This window comes from Schistocerca gregaria, chromosome 7 (assembly GCF_023897955.1).
Source record: "Schistocerca gregaria isolate iqSchGreg1 chromosome 7, iqSchGreg1.2, whole genome shotgun sequence".
In the NCBI taxonomy this organism is placed as follows: Eukaryota; Metazoa; Arthropoda; class Insecta; order Orthoptera; family Acrididae; genus Schistocerca; species Schistocerca gregaria.
This window is the reverse complement of record NC_064926.1, coordinates 160369077-160395743: the sequence shown is the minus strand read 5'-3', so window position 1 is coordinate 160395743 and position 26667 is coordinate 160369077. Positions and strand designations below refer to the sequence as shown.

At 42.7% G+C, this 26667-nt stretch overlaps 1 protein-coding gene across 6 annotated transcripts in view; it reads left to right on the top strand.

Moving 5' to 3' along the window:
* The window catches only part of LOC126281896 (ankyrin repeat and death domain-containing protein 1A-like), a 713288-nt gene that overhangs the window by 608054 nt on the left and 78567 nt on the right, over positions 1–26667 (top strand). For all 6 annotated transcript variants that reach the window (XM_049981216.1, XM_049981218.1, XM_049981214.1 and 3 more), the window contains exon 10: positions 5605–5703. In XM_049981216.1, the coding sequence (XP_049837173.1) occupies positions 5605–5703 (99 nt within the window). The remainder of the gene's footprint in view (positions 1–5604; positions 5704–26667) is intronic.

Here is a 26667-nt window from a genome sequence, read left to right as displayed (position 1 = left end):
TCTAAATTTAGAGAACAATTTCTGTACAACTCTTTCTTCAGGAGCAGCTGTTTCTGGTTTATTTATCGTTAACCTTTCACTAAACATCTTAAGCGATTTATGTCCTTAAAAAACATTCAACAATAAACATTCTTTGTTCGACTGAAAATCACGTTCTGCAGAACTGTATTCACAAGAAGCTTGAAACTGACTACTGACAACGCCCCTCTGATCACTACATCAGCACTCGACGTCACCTGACATCACGTGACCACATTCGAGCGCTGAGCGCCGCCCTAGCGTTAAGAAATAACAATACACTGACTGCTTCAGTCATCACGATCAGTATATCACGGATCTCTTTTATTTTGGACACCCTGTATTGGTCGATCACAATATTACTGCACCTGGGAATGTGGGTGCTTCCTCTGGCTTATCCTGAGTTTTTATGGTGATACTTTACTAGTACACACTTAATATCTTATTTGCACAATTGTCTCGAAATTATTCACAGTACGATGCGCTTTCTTTAGTCAGCACTTACTGACACTATACCGTCACGGCAGGTTTCTGACAGTGGCAGTGGGAAGGAAACTGCAATAATATCGTTGCAGGGTAGTGCATGCTGAAAGAATTTTGGCAACGTTGCACTGCACCATAGCAGTGATTTGGCAACATGGCCACATAAATGAGGCAGTGCAGGGGAAACCCTACACCGCAGTGGAGTCGGCTGCTGCTGTATGTGGCTGACGAGGAGAACACGGCAAGTGCCATAACCCGATTTCCCAGCATCTTCGCTCACTGGAAGAGGGGTTAAAATGAACTACGTGTCTCGGCTTAACTGTAGATATTCGACCGTTTCTGAGAAAACGACGGGCAAAGTTTTCAAGGTACTTAATGTACCATTTAACCGATAGATCGTACAGCAGAAGTGGTGGCACTGTAGCAAGCGCCGTGGCTTCACACTTCAGCGCTCCAAGTTCGAAACCTGTTTATTGTTTTTGTTTTATTAGTCAGGTGTTACAATCTTTTTAAAATATTTCATTTTTATATAAATTCCTGTATTTTATTCTTATGGTTATTCTTCAGGAAGATTTGGTGCATTTTCTTGGATGACACCAATTGTAAAAACATTCGAAACAGAAATTCCGAACACCACGAGCATCGCAAGAAGGCGCGTATGAGACAGTGGCGTTTATTCGTATGAATCTCACTCAGGAAACCGGAAATTTCGAAATTTGTGGTAAGGTCTTTGGGATCGAAGTACTGAGATAATCGGTCCCACAGCTTACACACTACTCAGTTTAACATACTAACTTACTCTAAGGACAACATACACACCTATGCCAGAGGGAAGACTCGAATCTCCGACGGGGGCAGCCGCGCGAACCATGGCAAAGCGATCTAAGCCGTTCGGCTACCCCGCGCGGCACACTTGGGAAAGATACATCGTCAACACTGCTGAAGATTTCAGTCGTCGGCCGTCTGGGGTGGTCGAGCGGTTCTAGGCGCTACAGTCTTGAACCGCGCGACCGCTAAGGTCGCAGGTTCGAATCCTGCCTAGGGCATGGGTGTGTGTGATGTCCTTAGGTTAGTTAGATTAAAGTAGTTCCACGTTCTAGGGGACTGATGACCTCAGATGTTAAGTCCCATAGTTCTCAGAGCCATTTGAACCCTTTTTCAGTCGTCGGCAGTAATTTCGCGGCAAACAACGCGTCATCCACCACTTTACTGAAAACATGCTTTCATATGAGTCTGAATGAAGATACACTAATGGAATTTCACCATAAAGAATTCCAAATCGTTTTCTCATTAATTTATTGTTTTTATTTTTTTTAATTCATTCAGCAGACATACAGTTATGAAACGAATAGGGACAGCATTATTTCAATATACACTGGAAAATATCTGTGTAGTAATCTTCTACGAACATGGGTAGATAAACAGAAATTAAAGAAATAATCGGATTTCCAACATGGGGCGGAAAAGTTTTTCGCAACACTAACTACCGCTCTACCACTTGCTCTGAAGAATTTATCCTCTAAATGGCACATAAATTACCTCACGATCTTTGATCGTCGTTTTCTCAGAAACAGTCGAGAATCTACGGATAAGCCGAGACACGTCTTCGCTTATTTTGACCCATCTTCAACTGAGTGAAGTTTCTGGGAAATCGGGTTATGACACTTGTCCTGTTCTCCATGTGAGTCCCAATCCGATCCACTGATGTAAATGTGTGGCGCACGCTGTTACAATAATTAGTGGCCGTTGGTTCGCAGTAGTGGCGGTTCGTGAGAATACATTCTAGGTGTTCACACATTTGTTCACAAATTTTTATAGATTCAGATAAATTTGAAAGTGTGAAGTTAACAGCATCTGCTGTATAACATGCTTATCAACAAGTATATACAACTAGAGCAAATATCAATGATAATAATAACATAAATAAGAATAATAAAAATAATAATAGCAATTACAAAATAACGTGCAAGTTTTCGCAATCCCTCCACTCGCATTTTTGTGTAAGTGGAAGTTCTTGTGCTTTTCCAGTTTTTTTGGACAACTGTACAAAATCCTTAACAGATGCAGTAGTTCACGGATTTACTTCCAGGCTGAAAATAAGATTTTCTTACGCTGCACCCACACAACAACTTGTGCTAACAGGACACTTCCTCGTTAAATGTTCGCCTGTAGTCACGCTTGTGTCATTTCGTCATTCTCTCAGACAAAGATATGTTTTTGGAGGCCCTGGTTCCTTTGCAGCTATCTTTTCTGCTAACTTATTTTACTGTTCACTGAAAGAGATTTTCCCTCTGCAGCGGTGTGTGCGCTGACATGAAATTTCGTTGCAGATTATAGCTGTGTGTCGGACTGAAGTTCGAACTCGGAACCTTCGCCTTTCGTGGGCAACTGCTCTACCTACTGAGCTACCCAACCACCACTCACGGCCCGTCCTCATAGATTTACTTTACCATTAGCATCTACAATAGATTCAACATAGTTCATGTTTACACTGCACACGAAATGCGATTCCTGCACAGTAAACAACCAACTCCAAACAAAAAACGTCATTTGTGAAAATGATTAAACTCAAGTAGTAATGTTTACCAACATGGCCACTTGACTAGAATACAAATGAGACGCTGAGATCCTTAAGGGGCTAAAGCACACTGCCAGCGATACCACATTTAACGAAATATCAGAGAAATCAGTGATACAGCTTTTCATGAATTTTCGTGTACATAGTGTGGGCCTACAGTACGGATATTCGTGACTCACCGTAAGATCACCAGATTTCAAAATATGAATAAATGCTACAATCTCAAAGTCGACGGTGATGTGCTTCAAGCCGTTATGTTTCTAAGCGCCTCAAATGGATTACTATATGATAAATTTCGTAACTTAATATACTATAACTCATTCAGAAACCTTCAAAGTAGATTTACTGTTCAAAAATGGTTCAAATGGCTCTGAGCACTAGGGGACTTAATATCTGAGGTCATCAGTGCCCTAGAACGTAGAACTACTTAGACCTAATTAACCTAAGGACATCACACACATCCATGCCCGAGGCAGGATTCGAACCTGCGACCGTAACGGTCGCGCGGTTTGAGACAAGCGCCTAGAACCGCTCCGCCAATGCGGCCGGCAGATTTACTGTCAGTTCGACTGTCACATACACTGACATCCGATCCAATTTTCCTGTATTATATAGTGAATGAATTATCATACCTGAAGAGTGTGCTATCATGTAGCAGGCTTTATGCCCAGCGAACGGGGATAAAAGTGTCCCACAGTGTGCTACCAACTGGTGGGACTGACATGAACTTCTGGTTGAGTAGCAAGACCTACCTGTGTACATCGTGAACCATGCCCGTTGATCATTGTATCCTTATGTATTTGGCCCATAAGGCAGTTAAGTCACGCGAGTTGCTGATGTGCAAAAGCTACTTAAAACGTGCGCAACTGAAGGTGTGCTCTCGGCCCGGAATCCAAGTTTTACGGAATGTAGGGGAGCAGTAGTGCGGTAGATTTGCATGCCATATGTTTCAGATTGTAGCATCTATGTTACGTTTAACATCATTCAAAGAAAAATAATCAATAAAACCGCAAGGCGTCGAAAGTTAGGGAGTTTACATGCTCTTGTGCTCTTCCACAGCAGCCGCCACTGGTTCACTGTGATCGGCATCGCATGTACAACGTATTTTACACACAGTAATTTATGAGCGACACGACCCATTACTCCATTAACGCTGACGCCGACCGTGCAGCAATTCCACTCGTGCCATAGGAGATTTCATCCACTCCTTACCCGTGTCTCATTCTGAACAGAGCAGTATAGCAGAAACATCAACATTGCCTACTTTATCTAATACCATTCCTTCCTAACGAGAAATTTACTGCAGGTAAATGATCTGACAGCAATGTAAGGGCTATGAAAATTGTATGTGAGGGTATGGAAGACCTTCCTTTTGGAAGAATATTGCAGTCTACTCAATGAAAACTTTTTGGACAATGAGTATCGATATGAGAAAAGACTACATCGAATTTCTAAATGAATTTTAGAGATAAAAAAGGGATTGTTTCTCTCTCATATTGAAAGATATACACCATGTCTGTGTAAACATAGTTTGACTGAAGAGCACTTTAAATTGTGGGAAATACGAAAACGTCCGATCCCGCCCGTCTGCTTTGACTCATGACGTCACAAATTTGGCTGAAACGACCATAAACCACGATTCCAATATGGCGCATATAAAGTCGTTGCGTACACAAAACTCCCCAAATACCACTAAACAGAATATTATCTGGAATCGGACACTTCCCTTCACCTATATAGCTCAACAGCAGATCCCGATCCCATCAATTAGGATCTAACACTTCCCTTGACCTATATAGCTCAAAAACATATCCCGACACCAACATTCTCAGCCACACATTGGGATCGAACACTTCCCTTGACCTGTTATCCTTCCGACATCCCCACATACAGCCGTCCCTGGTCCGAGACGCCGGAACTTTAAGTAAGCCTCATTTCTTCACGACATACTGAACACTTCACGACTTCATCCAAAAATCCGAGTAGTTGAAAAAATTTTATTTGAGACAAGGCACTGTCCTCCATCATAGCCGACAACCGAAAACTGTTGACCCTGTCAGTCATATCCATACCTACCAAAGACATAAAAACAGCAATTTACCAAAATTCACACACGACGCCACACTCGCAAACTGAAACAAAACCATCACCTTACACTCCACCAGAGAGCACCACCGATCACATCAAAACGACACCTACAAGCAATCCACACTCACAAACTAAATTCCGCGCCGACGTGACGTCACGCACCACAACAGCCTTACGTCACGGGTCAAAGCTGACGGGTGGAATCGGACGCTTCGGTCGACCCAAATTGGGGACTTCAGTTCTAAATGAGTATCCCCCATAAAACTGGTGCAAATGCTGATATACTAAATATATTTTCATACACTTCTCGCTGTTCTGTTAAGATTTTCTTTCGATACTGTTCTTTGGCTTACCGTAATGTTTTCCTTGCATTATTTGGGTCTTCTGTGTGACAATGTGACACAGCAGGCTACTAATGTTGCTTGTTTCCCTGACAGAGACTGCAGTCGCCAATCCACATCGCGGCCGAGCAGGGCTACACGGAGATCTGCAAGCTGCTCCTGGCCGCGGGCGCAAACATCGACCAGCGAGAGCAGGTATGTGGCGCGGCGTAGCGAGTCTCTCCGACTTTGGCTCTCAGCACACACCATACGTTTCCTCGCACATGTTTTCATTCTTCATCTCCACCAGACAGGATCCGCGTTGACGACTTGCACAAAATTTGTCATTAGGAATGGGCCTCACGAAGTTATTGAATCTTCCTGGCACATTAACACTGTATGCCGGTCTGAGAGTCTAACTCACGACTTTTGCTTCTTCGGCAGTTCAGTTGATAGAGCAATTGCCCGCGAAAAGCAAAGTCCTCGAGTTCGAGTCTTGATAGGGCACACAGTTTTAATCTACCAGGAAGTTTCACAGACGTTCTCCTGCGAAACTTGTAGGCCAAGCACTCCTGGAAGAAAGCATATTGGAGTGACCTGGCTTAACCACAGCCCGGGGAATAGTTGCGGAATGAAATTATCACTCTGCAGCGGAATGTGCACTGATATGAAACTTGCTGACAGTTTATTTACTCTTCTCACTTACTGTATGACGCAAAGTATCATTCATTTCTTGATGCATTGAGAACAACACAAGGATATTGTGTTTCATCATCCACGTGATCATCAACGTGATTTTAGCTGGTAAGCTTCTCTTCCTACAGGTTTCCGAGACTATATCTAGTATGTACGTAACTCAGGTGATGGGCCGATAAGGGAAGCGTATATAATAACTTCTTCCTAGAATCAGGAGGCAGAGATGAGGATGTCGGCGTTCCTCTCTATCACCTCGTGGCCTTACGAAGTAGGGGTCGGCCATCGTAGATTTGTCGAGTTTCCCTGATTCTCTATGATACTAATATCCACCATATGTGTCATTAACAGTATGACAATACAGAAATTTCCAAACTGGGACGAAGCCGACAAACAGCTTGTTGTCTGAAACCAGATTGTCATAAACAGTCCTGCCTAGAACATGAGGAGCGGCGGGAAGCAATCATGTTTTTGGGGTTTTTAAGGATTCTCTTGGCTTTTGTGAAATTTATATTTATCAAAAATCTGTTTCTTCTCGCTGATCTCACTGTTTTACAAATGCAGGTCGAAATACAGGCCAGTTCTATTGTTTCGACAATCCGTGCAGGTGGCCGACAGTCGATTGAGCTGTTCGTGCAGATCTTCCCAGCGCGAAAGGAGACTAACATTAAATGCGAGCCACTTCACTACATCTATGCGCTGAGAGAGATAGATGGATGAGTACAGCTTGTTACCCGAGGATGTATAATTGTGAGTGGTTTCCGGTTTTACCCTTGATCTATACTGTTTTCTATATGTTAGTGCACCCACAAAGATCAACTTCGGATGCGTTTACTTTTTCCGCTCCGTGTAGTAAAGGAGTCGAGAACTTCTACCGTTTTACTTTGCGTAATCTACCAGATGACCTAAATTCTCTTTCATTCCTAGAAGCAATGACAACTTTACAGATCTGAGACACACATTTTTACTGACTTAGCTTTAATAAATATATACAGTTTACCATTAAATTATTCAAAATCTTCTAAACTCATTTGGCTTCATTCAGAAAATATAGCACAGTCGTAGGTAGTGGTTAGGTTGTCACAAATTCCTTGTTAAGAACATACTGCCCGCCCGGTATTACCCAGAGGCTGTTAAAACTAGGTTCCATGTGGCATTGTATTCCTGTGAAACCAAAAGTCAACCACACTCAGCTCTTCTCTGCAACGTGCACATTAAACAGGTTTAGATTTACGAGCTACTTTCAGCGAATGAGACTTTTGCCGGAACCCATAAATGCAACGAATTCAGAGCTAGAACAGTGCTCGCAACGCGATCTCTAAAAACGTTCACATCTCTTGTACGACCGCGCTTGATGAGGTCTCAGCCAGTTTCTGATCAACCTGCAGCATACAATGAGTAGAAGAATAAATTGCTGTGAATATCAAAAACGAGAGCAACACAGTGACCCATACACGGAGACCTCAAATGCTTCTGGTGTTGTCATGAGTTGCAACAACGATCAGATCAATAATTATGGAAGAGTGAATTAGATGTGTACCAACAAAATTTCCTTTTTTATTCCAGGTATGTTCAAGACGAAAGACAGACTAGCCAGTGAAATAGAGTACCATTAAATAGATTACCTATCGAATTATTTACAGTAGAATGGAGAGAATGGGTAGAAATGACCACGACATGAATCAGTTTGAGTTCTATAGAAATGGAGTAACACGCGAGGCAATGTTGCTCCTATGACTTATCATAGAAGTCAGGTTGAGGGAAGGCAAATCTAAATTTGTAGGAATTGTTGATATAGAGAACGCTTTTAACAATATGCCAGTTGGTATCCATGTTTGCTTCGAAATTCTGAAAACAGAAAGGGTAAAATATATGGATCGAAAGGCTGTATAGAATTTTGTACAAAAACTTTTGTATTTACCAATTAAGTTTCGCGCCCCACATAAAGGTTGGAGGAAGCGAACGTCTTACCACAGACCATCTTCTGTAACTTCTATATTTAGATGGCGTGTTTACATGCTTGCAACTAGATTCATCAAGGTACAATATAAACTAAAAAATAAATAAGATTGTAAACGCCCTCATTAATAGTTGTTGTTGTGGTCTTCAGTCCAGATAATGTTTGATGCAGTTCTCCATGCTACTCTATCCTGTGAAGCTTCTTCATCTGCTGCAGCCTACATCCTTCTGAATCTGTTTAGTGTATTTATCTCTTGGTCTCACTCTACGACTTTTACCTCCCTACTGCCCTCCAATACAAGACTGGTGATCCATTGATGCCTGAGAACATGTCTTACCAACTGTTTCCTTTTTCTAGTCAAGTTGTGCCACATGTCGTTTGTCCCCAATTCTATTCAGTACCTCCTCATTATTTATGTGATCTGCCCATCTAATCTTCAGCATTCTTCTGTAGCGCCACATTTCGAAAGCTTCTATTCTCTGATCTACCCATCTAATCTTCAGCATTCATCTGTAGCATCACATTTCGAAAGCTTCTATTCTCTTCTTACCTAAAATATTTATCGTCCATGTTTCACTTCCATACATGGCTACTCTCCATACAAATGCTTTCAGAAACGACTTCCTGACACTTAAATCTATACTCGATGTTAAAAAATTTATCTTCTTTAGAAACGCTTTCCTTACCATTGCCAGTCTACATTTTATATCCTCTCATATTCGACCATCATCAGCTATTTTGCTCCGCAAATACCAAAACTCCTTTACTACTTTAAGGGACTCATTTCCTAATATAATTCCCTCAGCATCACCAGATTTAATTCGACTACATTCCATTATCCTCGTTTTGCTTTTGTTGATGTTCATCTATAATCCTTCTTTCAGGACACTGCCCATTCCGTTCAACTGCTCTTCCCGGTCCTTCGCTGTCTCTGACTGAATTACAATGTCATCGGTGAACCTCAAAGTTTATATTTCTTCTCCATGGATTTTATTTCCTATTCCAAATATTCCTTTTGCTTTCTTTACTGCTTGCTCAATATACAGACTAAATAACATCGGTGATAGGTTACAACCCTGCCTCACTCCCTTCCCAACCACTGCTTCCCTTTCATGTTCCTCGACTCTTATAACTGCCATCTGGTTTCTGTACAAATTGTAAATAGCCTTTCGCTCCCTGTATTTTACTCCTGCCACCTTCAGAATTTGAAAGAGAGCATTCCAGTCAATATTTCCAAAAGCTTTTTCTAAGTGTACAAATGCTAGAAACTTAGGTTTGCCTTTCCTTAATCTATCTTATAAGAAAGTCGTAACGTCAGTATTGCCTTACGTGGTCCAACATTTCTGCGGAATCCAAACTGATCAACACCGAGGTCGGCTGCTACTAGTTTTTCCATTCGTCTGTAAACAATTTTCGTGTTGGTATTTTGCAGCCGTGACTTATTAAACTGATAGTTTGGTAATTTTCACCTCTCTCAACACCTGATTTCTTTGGGATTGGAATTATTATATTCTTCTTGAAGTCTGAGGGTATTTCGCCTGTCTCATATATCTTTATTCACCAGATGGTAGAGTTGTGTTAGGGCTGGCTCTCTAAAGGCTATCAGCAGCTCTAATGGAACGTTTTCTACCCACGGGGCCTTGTTTCGATATATCATATATGCCTTTAATCTTCATCTACGTCCTATTCCATTTCCATTATATTGCCCTCAAGTACATCGCCCTTGTATAGTCCCTCTGTATATTTCTTCTACCTTTCTGCTTTCCCATCTTTGGTTAGAACTGGGTTTCCATCTAAGCTCTTGATATTCATGCAAGTGGTTCTCTTTTCTCCAGAGGTTTCTTTAATTTTACTGTAGGCAGTATCTATCTTACCCCTAGTGATGTATGCCTCTACATCCTTACATTTGTCTTCTAGCCATCCCTGCTTAGCCATTTTGCACTTCCTGTCGATCTCATTTTTGAGACATTTGTATTCTTTTTTGCCTGCTTCATTTATTGCACTTTTATATTTTCTTTCATCAATTAAATTCAGTATTTCTTATGTTACCCAAGGATTTCTACTAGGCCTCGTCTATTTACCTACTTGATCCTCTGCTGCCTTCATTACTTCATCCCTCAGAGTTACCCATTCTTCTTCTACTGCATTGCTTTCCCCCGTTACTGTCAGTTGTTCCCTCATGCTCTCCCCGAAACACTGTACAACCTCTGGTTTAGTAATTTTATCCTGGTCCCATCTCCTCAAATTCCCAACTTTTCGCAGTTTTTTCCTTTTTCAGTCTACAGTTAATAACCAATAGATTGTGGTCAGAGGCCACACCTGCCCCTTAACACCTGATTCCTAAATCTCTGTCTTACCATTATATAATCTATCTGAAACCTTCTAGTGTCTTCACGCCCCTTCAATGTATACAGACTTCTTTCATGATTCTTTAACCAAGTGTTAGCTATGAATAAGTTATGCTCTGTGCAAAATTCTACCAGACGGCTTCCTCTTTCATTCCTTAACCCCATTCCATACTCACCTACTACTTTTCCTTCTCTTCCTTTTCCTGCTATCGAATTCCATTCACCTATGACTATTAAATTTTTGTCTCCCTTCACTATCTGAATAATTTCTTTTATATCCTCATACATTTTATCACTCTCTTCGTCTTCTGTGGAGCTAGTTGGCATATGAACTTCTACTACTGTGCTAGGCATGCGCTTGGTATCTGTCTTGGCCACAATAATGCGTTCACTATGCTTATGTAGTAGCTTATCCGCATTCCTATTTCTTATTCATGATTAAACCTACTCCTGCATTACCCCTATTTGATTTTGTATTTATAACCCTCTATTCACCTGACCAGAAGTCTTGTTCCTTCTGCCATCGAATTTCAGTAATTCCCACTATATCTAGCATTACCCTATCCATTTCCATTTTAAAATTTTCTAACCTACCTGCCCGGATGTGACATTCCACTCTCCGATCCGTAGTATGCCAGTTTTCTTTCTCCTGATACGATGTCCTCGCGAGTAGTCCACGCCCGGAGATCGCAATGGGGGACTATCTTACCTCCGGAATATTTTACCCAAGAGGACGCCATCATTATTAACCATACAGTAAAGCTGCATGCCCTCGGGAAAAATTACGGCTGTAGTTTCCCCTTGCTTTCAGCCGTTCGCAGTTCCAGCACAGCAAGGCCGTTTTGGTTAATGTTACAAGGCCCGATCAATCAATCATCCAGATTGTTGCCCCTGCAACTACTGAAAAGGCTGCTGACCGTCTTTAGGAACCACACATTTGTCTGGCCTCTCAACAGATACCCCTCCGTTGTGGTTGCACCTACGGTAGGGCCATCTGTATGGCTGAGGCACTCAAGCCTCCCCACCAACGGCAAGGTTCATGGTTCATGGGGGGAAGCTCATTAATAATGAAAAGTCATTTATTAAAATAATATGTTCATAAACAATTAGCTTCAGTCTGACGGTAAGTCGTGACATTGAAGTAAGAGTACTGCACACCTGTCAAACCTAACCCAGTGAACGTTGGCTACTAATCTGAAATTGTTAAGTGTGGTCTGCTTTTGGCGGGAATTTATAGTTCTGGCTCAAATAATGACAAAAACTTCGACACTCGGTGTTGACTATGCGATGATCACTCGTTGATAGCAGATGAACTATAACTGTGCCACTGATAGATAAGTGTTAGGCAACTAATCCTCTGCCACAACTGCGACTTATAGCCGAGTGAATCAGTGCGGCTGCGTTTACTCACGAACAGTGGAATGATTTTCATTTGCAAACTATTTGGCAGAATGGAAACAGTAGTCCCTAGTAGTCAGTGCTCCATGTGGCGGCAGACATAACTGTCAGCGGATAGAGCGGACTTTTTGTAAGTCTCATAGCGGAAAGATAATGAGGTTACTGTTACATGCGCCACCGTTTGTGGCGACTGGTCCTAACGATCTGGTGCTACGCTTGGACTGCCTCACTAATGGCGAGCTCTGTAGGTACAGCTTAGTTCCATAACTGACGGCGGACACAGCAGCAACCAGACTGCATTTGTAGGATGACAATGTAATTCTGTCAGAAACAGTGAAAGATTTGGAACAGCAGTTGAACGGGATGGATAACATCTTGAAACTAGGTTATAAGGTGAGCATCAATTCGATTAAAACAAATGTAATGAAAAGTAGGTGAAATAAAGCAGCGATTCTGAAGGAAGTAATAACTAAGCGAGTTTTGCTCGTACTTGTGTAACAAAACAAGTGGTAATAGTAGAAGTAGAAATAAAATAAATATCTTTTTCAGAAACGATTTGATTGCTGCTGTCAGAATTCATTATCTACCACAGCATATAAATTTCTTTGCTGAAGGTGTTTGTCTGGAATTTAGCCTAGTATGAAACGTGGATGAAATACATTTCAGAAAAAAAAATATGTTTCCTTGAAGGTGTTCTACAGGTTTGGTAACCGTTGGAGAACAAATTACATAATACTGTAAGATGCCGTTCAATTTATTCTTTAATGTGTGACCGTTCTCGGTCAGACCATCTAAAACATAAAATTTTTTAAAAAAATAAAAAATAAAAAATCCACTTCAGATTGCTCTAAGCACTATGGGACTTAACATCTGAGGTCAAAAGTCCCCTAAACTTAGAACTACTTAAACCTAACTAACCTACGGACATCACACACATCCATACCCGAGGCAGGATTCGAACCTGCGACCATAGCAGCCGCGTGGTTCCGGACTGAAGTACCTAGAATCGCTCGGCCACAGCGGCGGCACCATTTTCCAGAACAAAAGCACATACAAGGAAATTTCACGTGAAGAGCATTTTTGAAAGTTCTAGTATAAATGGATTTCTTCTTCTATATTGATCACCTTTGTACAGTAGTTGTTGAGTAATTGTCCTTGACCAAGAACAATCGCACATCAAAGAATAATTTAAAAAGCAGTTTGTGGTGTCGTTTAACCTCGTTTCTAAAACATGAGTAGATCTTTTTGAAATGTGGTGCTACAGCAAAATGTTGAAGATTAGACAAACTCTGAAAATTAAGAAGTAGTTACTTATAATTAGGAAGAAGATGTTCACGAAGCCGGCCGCGGTGGCCGAGCGGTTCTAGGCGCTTCAGTCGGGAACAGCGGGACTGCTACGGTCGCAGGTTCGAATCCTGCCTCGGACATGGATGTGTGTGATGCCCTTAGGTTAGTTAGGTTTAAGTAGTTCTAAGTTCTAGGGGACTGATGACCTAAGATGTTAATTCCCATAGTGCTCAGAGCCATTTTCGATGTTCACGAAGCTGAAGGAGAAACAGACGTAGTCTAAGATACCAGTGGCCACACAGTGCATGAGACGGTCACAGATGGAGCGTCGACGTAAGCTTCTGGACGAAGGGCGAGTTTCTCTTGGTCAGATTTATTAGTTTACTGTTAAAAGGGTAATCTGGATCTGTGTAGATATTATCATCATCATCATCGCCAACATCGGAGAGCTCCAATTGACTAACATCTCCATCAAATAATTCATTTACAAAATCTTCAAATGCCTTTCAATCTGAATAAGAAATTCTGTGAATCACAAATACTGTTTAGTGTTAATTTATCCCAAGGAGGAAATAAAGTCTGGATCTCGGCTGCGCTATTCCGTCTCTAGAAAGACGGACAAGTACGAGATTTATGTAAGACAGTCGAGCATGGATCATCCACCTCCTCTTACAGGCCAGGATTTGCCTTGCAATCTGTTGAGTAGAGCACCAGGTCCACTAAGTACGCGGTGGTCAGTGGAGTAAGCAAAAAGAGTTGGTAGCGTCAGAGAGAAATGCGAGGGAAGTTTAACAACCCTATTCAAGAACGGAAATCCTATTTAAGAGCAGAAAGAGGGGTCTTCAAGCGCAACTCTTGTATCGCTCTTGGCGCACATTTTAAACAGTTATTACATACAGTTTTTCGTTGGCTAATATCTGAAGTGGTCAGCGTGACGTAGAGGACGAAAAAAACTAGTTTCGTGCTGTTCTTACACATTTCCGTATGCATGTTTTGCCTACTGGCATCGAAATCGGAGAAACTGGTGCAGACTCTTCACAGAAATTTGAGACTTTATTTTCGAATTGCTAAGTTTTAGCTTGGATTGTGAAACAATGATCCTGGGGCGTTTTAATCACCTACTTAATATCTCAGCAAACAACTGTAGTTCACAGAGAGGTAACTAGAACTTGCAGACTAAAACTACGTGAAGAAGGATATGTCTCCACTGTACGAGATATTTCAACTGAATGAATTTACTGTGACGTTCACACAGAACTTTAAAGAAAAAGTCGTGCTATTTCTGCTTGCTGCTGATAAGAGTTTGCAGAAAGAAATCACGTGATTTCTGCTTGCTGCTGTTCGTATGTATCGATAAAGAGCTTGACGTAAAAGAAAATTTCAAATCAGATTGTTAGGCAATCAAGACACGGTAGTTGGGCCAAGTTTGAACGAGCTACCTTACTGACACTAACACATCATGCGAAACTTACTTTCGACTTTCATTTTTGCACACTTATGTAACATTAAAAAGACTGAAAATAAGTGTACTTTCTAGAAACAAGAATTGCAGAACACTTCGTAGTGGTATATATGCCCAATTTTGATAAAATAATAAGTCCTTTATAACACAACTGTAGCATTGGCTAACAAGAAATTGCACTTGTGAGAAATACATCACTTGAAAAACATTAGGCTCCAAACTTAAGTACGCGTGTAAAGCAGTTAATTTAAGACCTGTAATAGCAGAAAATTCGAAGACGTTTGACAACGTTGTCATTCACACGAAAAAAAACTTAAATATGTGCAGACCACAATCGGTAATTCACTTAGCACTGTGATTGTGAACACAAGTCTTTTGAGTATACTAAATGAATCGGAAGCTAGGAGAATACACTACCTTTCAGTCGTTGTCGGCTATGTTAGGAACAATGAGACTGACTGTTATGATTTTCTTAGGGGAGGTACTCTGCTTCCTATAGTTATTTGATTCTCTCTGTGAGACTACGAACAGCACAGGATGTGTTGCTGGGATCAGGAACTGTTAACTTTTGAACTGGAGCCATAGGCGTGCCATCTGCGCCCACGCCTTTGGTTTCCGCACTGTCTCCACCAGACCGTTACGTCAAAATGCCCTGATTATATGAAACAGTTCTGCAACAACTGATACTACACAAAACATTAGATCATTACAATAACCTTCCTCCTTACTAACTTACCCGGCCGTAGTGACCGAGCGGTTCTAGGAGCTGCAGTCTGGAACCGCGCGACAGCTACGGTCGCAGGTTCGAATCCTGCCTCGGGCATGGATGTGTGTGTTGTCCTTAGGTTAGTTAGGTTTTAGTAGTTCTAAGTTCTAGGGGACTGATGACCTCCGAAGTTAAATCCCATAGTTCTTAGAGCCATTTGGACCATTTGAACTTACTTACCAACTTAATATTAAACTCCAGATGCTACGAAGTACAGCTAAATCCTCCAGAATTATTACTGGTACGTTTCAGCTACTGAATGCTTTCTCGTCGTTCGCAGATGGTCGGAAGATACCTCCATTCTTTTCTATAACTCTTCTCATGGCTGAACCAAAAATCTAAATTTCTCCTGTGATAACATTCCGTTCCCTTAAACCTTTCTTTGTTAAGTACCTTTACAATTTATCTTGATATTACTCTGGTTAGCAGTTTATAAGCATAATATGCCACCCTGAACGTCTGGTATTTTACTCTTTTATCCGCTAACGTAGTCTTCACTCTTTACGTATGTTTCTGTATGGGGCGATGAAAGAATTTTCGTCTGAGAGCGATGCTGCAGCGTACATATACGCAACGTGGCACGACCTCGATGTGGGTATTGTATCCGTAGACAAAGCTGACACTTGGCGCGGTTTACAGGCTGATAGCGACAATAAAGGCTTTTCCCATATACAGTCGCTCCCATCAGGCTCCGCGCCAAGTGCCTACTTTTGAGCGTATAATATATAAGCACCGAGATTTAGGCAAGGAATTAGTGTTACAATCGTGTCTTTACGACGTATGTGCCGTAAATGCGGAAAAGTTAACTATGCCTACGTTTCTACCACATGCGTCCAAACAGGACTAAAGTACTATTATTCATTTCTTGGCTGCCGAAGAACAAAACCGCCAGTTATCCATAGGCGAACGAAAAATGTGTATCGGGCACCAAGTTCCTTACTTGTCGCGATTCGACACGAGAAGTACGTCGATCTGGGAGACCAACTTCATCGATTACGAACAAGGGCGAGGCACTCAGGCATCCGTCATATAGTCTCTCCGCATGCGATTATCGCGCCTTCGGTCCCTTAAAGAAGAGGTTGAAGGGTCGGTGATCCCTGTCCGACGAGGATATGCAGCAGGCATTTATGGACTTCTTCAAGCAGTAGGACACGGTGTTCTACCAAATGGGTATCTTCAACTGGGCGCCTTGTTGGAATGGTTGCCTCAGTGTTCACGGCGATTTTGCCTGATTGGCATATCGATTCTGGACTGTACGGCCATCCAACGGAAACTTTTTGATCGAACCTTGTATCAACTTAATCCTCTGCATTTGCTGATGGAGGACACAGTGGACTTTATGAAAGTTCCTTTATGAACCGTCCAATTAAAAATTAAAATATGCTCCGTTGTACTGTCTACGACTAAAGTGCCGAGTATATGCCCATGAGAGGAATCTTCTGTAACTTATTCCCGGTGCTTCTCGCCAGTAGAGATATTTCTAAATCCAGAACCTACCACATGGGATTCTTGCGCCACCACTTTAACCTACTTCTTTCCTTGGTGCTCCGACACATTTGCGTCACAATAGGTCAGAACGTACTATGTTTTCAGAAATTAATAAATTAGCTTGAGTTTACAGGCCAAACTCAAATACTTAATGGACATGGACAGAATCTCGTACTGATATTGTTAAAGGTAGCCAGAAAAAAGTAAATAAATGAAATACAATCTTTCTTCTCTAATGTACACTATATCCCCGTGCTCTAAACCATGCAGAAATGGTGCATGGGAAGAGCAACTGCCAGTAAGCTTCCATATGAACAGAAACATAATTTGTCTGATTTTCTCGCCATCTTCATTTCGCGAGACGTACGTGGATGAAAATAATACATAGTAAATGCTTTAAAGGACAGTCTTGGGATGTGGGTAGGCTGGAATATCGTGATACATGAATAAATCAGAATCTAAAGCTTTATAAAGTCTAGAAATAATTAGTCTGCTTGATTACATACATCAGTATCTCTTCAGGTATCAGTTGTGAACAGTGCGAGTTGAGTTTCACATGACCATTGTTTCCTGATGTCCTGTCATTTTCACTGGCAATGTTCATTCTTTGCACCTCATAATGCTGGAATTCTGTAGTTAACAGGTTGTATACATACAGTTTGTTAACTTTGCCTTTTTAATCGTCAGGATTCTAACATTAATTCAGAGCTGAAACATAATAAACTACAAGGAAGAAAATAGACTTTCATATTGGAAGCAGTAAGTGAAATCTGGATTCCCAGGACAGAGCGTATCGGGTTGTGGAAAGGGGCCACCATCAATTACTGTTAGTTGTACAAGAACACACAACATTATTCCTCAAATCAATGCACAGTTTTCTCTTTAAAACAACATAGATCAAATCACGGCTGAGGGCCCAATTAACTTTTCCAAAACGAGTTTAAATGATTGCTTATAAAACATCAGGAATTCGAGAAACGGCTGAAGGCCTTACCGAAGTAAAATTGCCATATCTTATCGGGTAAAGGGCTAAATAATATTTTAGACCAGCTAAGGAAATTCTTTGAAGGCCAAGAAACATTTACCAAATTTCGGCTAAAGGCTATGTTAAGAAAAATTCAAATTAATTCTTCGGCTGAAAGCACAATAAAAGCTTTTACACAAGACAACAGAAAAAATAAGTTAAGAAAATTTGAAGTATCTTGTCGGCTGAAGCCCCAAACAATTATTCAAAAATAATGAAAGACAACCTTAAGATAAACATATGCGGAACACGGTTGAAGGCCGTTTCAAGAATTCAAGATAATTAAAGACAAAATTTACAGACAAGGATTTACATATTAAAGCCACAGATTCTGAAACAAACGCGGCTGCTGGCCTAAATGCAGAGCAACAAAAATACTTGACAGGGGGTTCGGCTGAAGGCCATACACTAAACATAGAACAGACCAATTAATACAGGGCTGAAGACCTGGCACAGTACCTGCGACTAAATAAAACGACAATCTCAAACAACAAACAGTGATGCTCAGAAGTGTTCCAAGGGTCGGCCTGGGGAGGAAACTCTAAGCATAGTTTAGGTGAGACAGGCAGCCAAGCTAACACTAAAGAATCAGGTGGCAACACGAGCTAGGGACGGCTGAAGAACCAACCAACAGCCTAATCAATTCGCTTCCGCCCGACACACTCGCTGCTCTATTTCAACCGACCGACTGACTACTCCAGTACACAGACAGCATTCATCTGCTCAGTGGAAATAACCGAAGCACAGACAGCATTCATCTGCTCAGTGGAAATCACCGAAGCTACACACTGTTCCACGTAAACACACATGCAAAAGAACTCGAACAATCGTGAAATCAATCACTGTGGAACAACAAGGACGAATCAATTCTACCCACAGGGAGTTTCCACAAAGGGTCGGCGACCAAATACTCGTCTTCCGATGACACGACCGACCGAACGACCAACCCAGGTCGTTCCCACTCAAGTTACGTGTGTCGGCAACTGTGGGGCGAGTCTAGGCTGTCCAGGGCTGACTGCACCTCCAACCCGACTTAACTCGATGTCCGTTCGGAATTCGGAGGCACAGCGACCCGGGCACCTTGGCTCGGACCCTTCCACACAGAGGTAACTTTTGCCCATTGGCCACGATATCTCTCCACAAGGAAGGAACCGACCCACGTCCAGGAAGAAGACGAACTGACGAGGCCCAGAAACTGCAAAAAGACCAAGTGTGTTTACGTGGAACCGTGTGTGGCTGCGGTGATTTCCACTGAGCAGATGAATGCTGTCTGCGTCGCCCGATGAGACGACCAACCAAACGACAAACCAACGTTCATCCCGCTCCAATCTCCTTCCGTCGGACAGTTCATGTGTGTCGCCAGCAGTCTGCTAGCACTGGCTGTCCGCATCTCACTGGCGCTCTGTCCCCGACTCCACTGATGGTCCATCCCCGACTCCACTGCTGCTGTGTCCGGACTGAACTACCGACAAACCACGACCTGTAAATCCTAGCGGAAGCTCCAGAGATGGTACGACAGTGCACTTATCGATAAGTGCTGCTGCTGCCACTCACGGGAAAGCAAACCAGCAACCTAGTGACGCCAGTAAATCGAATTAAAAGAAAAAACCAGGCTACAGATCCACAAAAACAATATGAGAGTAATAAACGGCATGACCCAAACCACGCACGGCTCAGTAAGAATTCCGCTACTACGACATGTGAAATGAGTTGTTGCCGTTTTTATTGTCTTCAGTCCTGAGACTGGTTTGATGCAGCTCTCCATGCTACTCTATCCTGTGCAAACTTTTTCATCTCCCAGTACCTACATCCTTCTGAATCTGCTTAGTGTATTCATTTCTTGGTCTCCCTCAACGATTGTTACCCTCCACGCTGCCCTCCAATAACTAAATTGGCGATCCCTTGATGCCTCAGAACATGTCCTATCAACCGATCCCTTCTTCGAGTCAAGTTGTGCCGAAAACTCCTCCCCAATTCTATTCAATACATCCTCATTAATTATGTGATCTACCCATCTAATCTTCAGCATTCTTCTGTAGAACCACACCGAAATGAGTACCAAACGTATTAATGGAAGACCGGTTTGAGAATCCTAGCACGTAGAGAGTTTTTAACTCTTTGCGTCAAATGTTTAGAAGTGAAAAGTCAGGGCGCGATAACTGTTGTTCCATATAAAATGTTTCCCGACACGAGGCATCCTTACGCATTGTGTTTGCCTCTGAGACATGACAGGGCGTCGGCATTCCGCGGCGTGTGTGTACCTTGTGTGTAGCCTACAACCAAAGCAGCTTCTCTGTATGGAAGGTGAGTAGATAGAGCAAAATCACAGATTCTGATTCAATTCTAAAACATCTTTCTGCGCAGCGAGACACTCAATGAGATTTTCGTGTTGAAAATCCCTCTATTTATTTACTGGAGTAGGTAGTATGCAGCGCAGCTAGTTAGTAGACCCTGCTGCTTCGGTGAAATCTCGTCGTCCTCGGGCCGGCGAATACTGAAGGGCACTTCGCATTGAAGGAAAGACTCAGCGAATAATTTGTTTCTAACAGAAGTCTTCCCACCCAAAGCGATCTGTTATCCTTGGGCCCTGTATCATCATCATCAGTTATCTGCTATATTAGCAGGTCCCTTGCCTCTCCATTTTCTGCGATCCATTGCTTCCTTGTTAAGGCTGCTGTATGTTGTAACATCCATCATGTCATCCAGTATCTGGAATCTCTTCCTTCCTCGCTTCCTTTTCCCTTCTACATAAGCTTCTAAAACTGTTTTTATCAGTCCGTCATTCTTTCTTAATACTTGCTCAATCCAATTTCTTTTTCTTCTCTTTATTACATCTAGTAACTGTCTTTTCTGTCTGTATCTCTTCATTTTTTACTCTGTCCATCCAACTTATTCATTCCATCCTCCGCCATGTCCAGATCTCAAAAGCCTACATCCTGTCTCTGTCTTTTTTCCTCATAGTCCATGCTTCAGCGCCATATGGAGGAATACTCCATACAAGACATTTTATGAGTCTCTTTCTGAGTTCCCTGTCCAGACCGCTGCAGAAAATTCTCGTTTTCTTATAAAACGCCTCTTTTGCCACTGCTATTCTTGTTTTTTAATTTCTATGGTGCACTTCCAGCCGGTGTCTATCCTGCTTCCAAGATACTTAAAATGTAGCACCTGTTCTAGTATTTCTGCCATAATTTTTACTTCCTTGTTTCCCCATAGTGTCAATAATTTTGTTTTATTTGTGTTAATTTTCATTCCATATTTTTTCCGTTAGTTGCAATGGTCTCCACCAAATCCTGTAATTCTTTTTCCCCCCTGGCTACAAGGACTATGTCATCAGCAAACCTCAAACACTCTACTCTTCTTCCTCTAATTTCTACTCCTTTGCCATCTAATGAGCATTAGTCAATCATATTTTCCAAGTAGAGGTTGAAAAGAGTAGGTGATACACAGCATTCTTGTCTTACTGCTTTTTCTAGTCTGATCCAGTCTGTACTTTCTCCTCTCACTTTAACTGAAACTTTTTGATTAAAATATAATGAGTTTATAAGTCCATTCTCTTTTCCCTCATTATAGCCACCAGCTTGTCCGAAACCACATTGTCAAATGTCTTTTCTAGATCGATGAAGCACATACATAGGTCTCTTCCTTTTATACTCCATTTTAGTTTGAGAAGAGTCGTAGAAGATATATTTTACCAGAGTTTTCAACGTCGCCTGGTACTAGAGCGGTTGCTTTCCTAACTCTGACGTGACGTCATTTGTCCCGGAGCTCAGTGAAGCCCTGCAACCGCAGCCCGTGGGCCACAAACAAGCAGCGAGCGCTTTACACTTTCTCCCTCGGTGGCGCCCTTTAGCACGGACTGCGCGTGTGTCAAAACCCTCCCCCGCACGGGCGCTGCGCCCGTTGTGGGCAGATGGAACGGCGCGCACGTTAAAAATACAACGGCTCGCAGCGCGTGGGCGTGCAGCGCTAACGAGGAGGGCAAACACAGCCAAACTTGCTGCCGATACAATAGCCGCGAGGGCGCCGCCGCGACGCCAGCGCTCTCCGGCGGCGCGCGCCTACACTACCGACGAAGCCGCTGCCGTTCTTTTGATGGCGTGGGATGAATGCGTTTTAAAAGTATTCGTGCAACTGATGACGCTGAGGCTCCACGGATGTTCTCGTAATTTGTGCTTCAAACTAAGCATTTTCCAAAAGAATTGCGTAGGTTTCCGCGGCCAGAGTCAGTCGACATAAAAGTTTGGTACCGCGTCATAATGTAAAAAACTACCGCTGCTTGAGAAAAACCAACGTTTCGGCCACGGTTGCAGCGGCCTTCTTCTGGCTCTAGTGGTGCGTTCTATCTAAACAGTGTCCTTTATATTTTGTTGTTAGTGTTCACTGCGCATGTCATTACGTCATAATTTTAAAATGGTAGTTAGTTTCATTGGTCACTTAAGGATGAAGGAGAGGGAACTATATTTTAATAGGTCATTGCGGTGGAGGGAGAACGTCGGATGAGAAGCTGGCTGCTGTTTGCCAACTGCTGGACGTCGCCCGCGCGCGGCAGTTACTCGCCGGTAGCGCTCGTGCCTCGTGTTGACAGTGTGGTCTGTTGGGCTCTGACTGCTGGCAGCCAAGACGGGGCAAGCCTGAGTCCATCCTCCCTGTTCATGTTATTAGGGTGTTTACGTATTTCGATGGCCTCTCTGATTTTGCGTTTCGTCATATTTGGCCTGCTTCGCCAACACACAGGCTTCGCTGAATTTTATTTCTTTTCCGCAGTCTTGGTGATGTTCTGCCACTGAGGATTTGTTGTGTTGCCCTAGACGAATATAACGCTCGTGTTCCCGTATGCGCGTTACTATTGGCCTACCAGGCTCGCCGATGTATGCCTCTCTACATTCGCATTCCACCTTGTAAACGCCTACGGTGTGTAATGCATCCACCTTGTCCTTAGAGGAGCCTAGCACGTCCTGGATCCTACGACTACTATAGAAGACAGGCTGCACCCCAACGCGGCGAAGGTGTTTGCCTATTCGGTCAGTAACGTTTTTCACATAAGGTAAGCGTACTGTTGGCAGCAGTTTGTCTATTTCTTGCTTATCTTTCGTGCTTGTGTTCGTCGAAAAGGCTTTGTTTATCGACTTACGGCTGAAGCCATTGGCTAGAATCGTTGCGCGTAACCTTTTAAGCTCAGGTGTGTACAAAGCTTCGTCCAAGATTCAGTGGAAAATATGTTACAGTCGGTACACTTCCTTGTTTGCATACCACTACGATATCAAGTTGTGTAGGTGTGCTCACTCGACAGTCTCAGACTTGGTTCAGATTTTATGTATAGGTTTGCTAATCAAGCAAAAGAAGAGACAAATATTTCTAACGTCCTTTTTAGGCCTACATCGGTATCTCCTAGGTCCTTTCAATAGCTCTTCGATCATCAGGTTGGGTCTCTCTAGTTTGGCAAACTTTTCTGTCATTGGCCCTCCTCCTGAAGCCGGTATGGACGATGCTGCTGCTGTCCTTCGTGATATGACAGACATATGCAACCTCGGTCTACCTCTTGTGTTCTTCCGATTAGTTGTCCATTGACCCATATGTTTAACGACGCTATAATGTTTCAGCAGATGGCCGGCCTACGTATCGCTGCTACGTTAGATAAGCTTCTGAAGAAGACACAGATTCTCTTCCTCCACGGTGTAAGCACATCTTCATTTGTTTTGGCTTCTCCGATTGTCCATGTTTCACTTCTGTACAACAACACAGCACAGGTACTAAAACTTCTTTCTTGAAATATTTGTTTATTCCAGTGAATGTAAAAAGGTTTATTCTCATGTTACAAACAGTCTTTGCCTGGTGGATTCGGTTCGCGACGTCTGTCTTAGATCCTCATCATGATATAATTTTAATCGCTGGGCGTGCGAAGAATTCGATAGGCTTCAGCCTCACTGTTTACTGAGCAAAGAGCATCGTTGGTTTGCCTACTCACCGCTAATAGTTTTATATTAGTTTTTTTGATTTTAATTTTATAGGAAGAGCTGAGGCTGGTCTACATCTGATCCTGCATCCCTTCCAATTTTTGTTCTTGAAAAAAATCAGAAACCAGTTGCACAAAAGAAATGTTATTTCTTTACAGATTTCGGGCACTTTATGTCCTTGTCCCCCTACATCTTTCTGTTTGAGACCTTTCTCTCCCTTCCCCCATCAAAATGCCCCGCCTCCCCCCCCCCCCCCCCCCAAACTGACCACGTTTTCTCACAGTCTACTATGATTGCAGTGCTTTGTCATCAGTTTCTGTCATATAAGTGATTTTCTCACTTAGATACAGATGCGAATCTGTCGACTGTCATAGTCGGAACGTTATCATTCAGTGAGCTAGTGCTTTACTCATTTGACTACAGTAACAATTAATTTAGTTGTTCCTATATATCAGTTTTCCGTCTTTTCCAGTTCTCGCACTTAGTGTTTGGTGTCCTTATACCATATTGGCAAACGTACTATGATCCGTATGTAAGCAATCACGAGCGCTTTCTGCATTAACGCAAGTTATTATTCTATTAAATGTTTTTTTTTTGTACTTTTACTACGCTCTGTACACCTGCTTATTTTTTATGTTCACTAATAATGCGGTAGTTATTAGTATATACCATATCTTTATCTTTAAATTTATAATATTCCGGAAAATTTTAGCGACGTCGGGCGCATTAGGGCATCGAAATTAATCAGTGATACGAGTTGAAAAGCCGACCTCTGTGACCGAGCGGTGCTAGGCGCTTCAGTCCGGAACCGCGCTGCTGCTACAGTCGAATCCTGCCTCGGGCATGGATGTGTGTAATGTTCTTAGGTTAGTTAGGTTTAAGTAGTTCTAAGCCTAGAGGACTGATGACCTCAGATGTTAAGTCCCATAGTGGTCAGAGCCATTTGAACCATTTGGGAGGTGAAGGGCCTCGTCTAGCGCTGTAAGAAGAAGAACAGATATTCACGGGAGCTGCTGGGTGTGATATCACAATCCAGTTTTATCTAGAATAAAAGTTTTTTCATTAGTCTAAGGAAGATTAATACATATTCAAACAAACTAAAACTAAAGCGGCTGCCATGTCACCTTCATTGTACATCTGGGATACGAGTCATAAAAATAAAATAACAAAGATTAGGGTACGTACGGAGGTATATAGACAATCATTTCTCCCCTATCAGTACTCGGGGGTGGAATATGAAAGAAAATCGATAATCCATAATAGTCTTACGATATACCCTCCACCATCCACCGTACCGCGGCTTATGTAGTATTATGTGTCTGGATGTTGATCCATCGGTAATGCAGGAATTCAGTGTGGTGTTGGACCACCTTAGCCTTGATGACAGCTTCCAATCTTGCAGTCATACGTTCAGTCAGGTTGCTACGGTCGCAGGTTCGAATCCTGCCTCGGGCATGGATGTGTGTGATGTCCTTAGGTTAGTTAGGTTTAAGTAGTTCTAAGTTCTAGGGGACTGATAACCACAGCAGTTGAGTCCCATAGTGCTCAGAGCCATTTGAACCATTTCAGTCAGGTGCTGAAAGGTTTCTTGGGGAATGGCAGTCCATTCTTCACGGAGTGCTGCACTGAGAAGACGTATCGATGTCGGTCGGTGAGGCCTCGCACGAAGTCGGCGTTCCAAAACATCCCAAAGGTGTTCTATGGGATTCAGAAGAGGACTCTGCGCAGGCCAGTACATTACAGGAATGTTATTGTCGTGCAACCACTACGCCACAGGCCTTTCATTATGAAAAGTTTCTCCATCGTGTTGAAAGATGCAGTTTCCATCCCCGAATTGCTCTTCAACAGTGGGATGGTGCTTAAAACATCAGTGTAGGCCTGCGCTGTGATAGTGTCACGCAAAACAACAGGAGACTAAAGCCGCCGCCCCCCCCCCCCCTCCCCTATGAAAAAACATGACCACACCATAATATCACCCCCTCGGAATTTTATTGTAGTCACTACACACGCTGACAAATGACGTTCACCGGGCATTCCCCATACCCACACCCTGCCATCAGATCGCCACATTGCGTACCGTGATTCATCACTCCACACTGGTTTTTCCACTGTTCAATTGTCCAATGTTCACGCTCCTTACACCGAGCGAGGCGTCGTTTGGCATTTACCGGCGTGATGTGTGGCTTATGAGCAGCCGCTCGACCATGAAATCCAAGTGATCTCATCTCTCGCCTCACTTCCATAGTACTTGCAGTGGATCTTGATGCAGTTTGGAATTCCTGTGTGATGGTGTGGATTGATGTCTGCCTATTACACATTACGACCCTCTTCAATGGTCGGCGGTGTCAGTCAAGAGACGAGGTCGGCCTGTACGCTTTTGTGCGGTACGTGTCCCTTCACGTTTTCACTTCCCTGTCATATCGGAAACAGTGGACCTAGGGATGTTCCGGAATGTGGAAGTCTCGCGTACCGACGTGTCATACAAGTGACAACCCATCACTTTACCACGATCGAAGTCCGTGAGTTCTAGGCGACTGATGACCTCAGAAGTTAAGTCGCATAGTGCTCAGAGCCATTTGAACCATTGAAGTCCGTAAGCGGAGCGCCCCATTCTGCTCTCTCACGACATATAATGACTTCTCAGGTCGCTGATATGGAGTACCTGGCAGCAGATGGCAGACAATGCACCCAAAATGAAAAACGTATGTTTTTGTGGGACACTTTAGATCACGTGCTGAAATTTTGATTGGTCAGTGTTTGCACAATATCAATCACATAGCACGCTATGAGCAGCAAATAG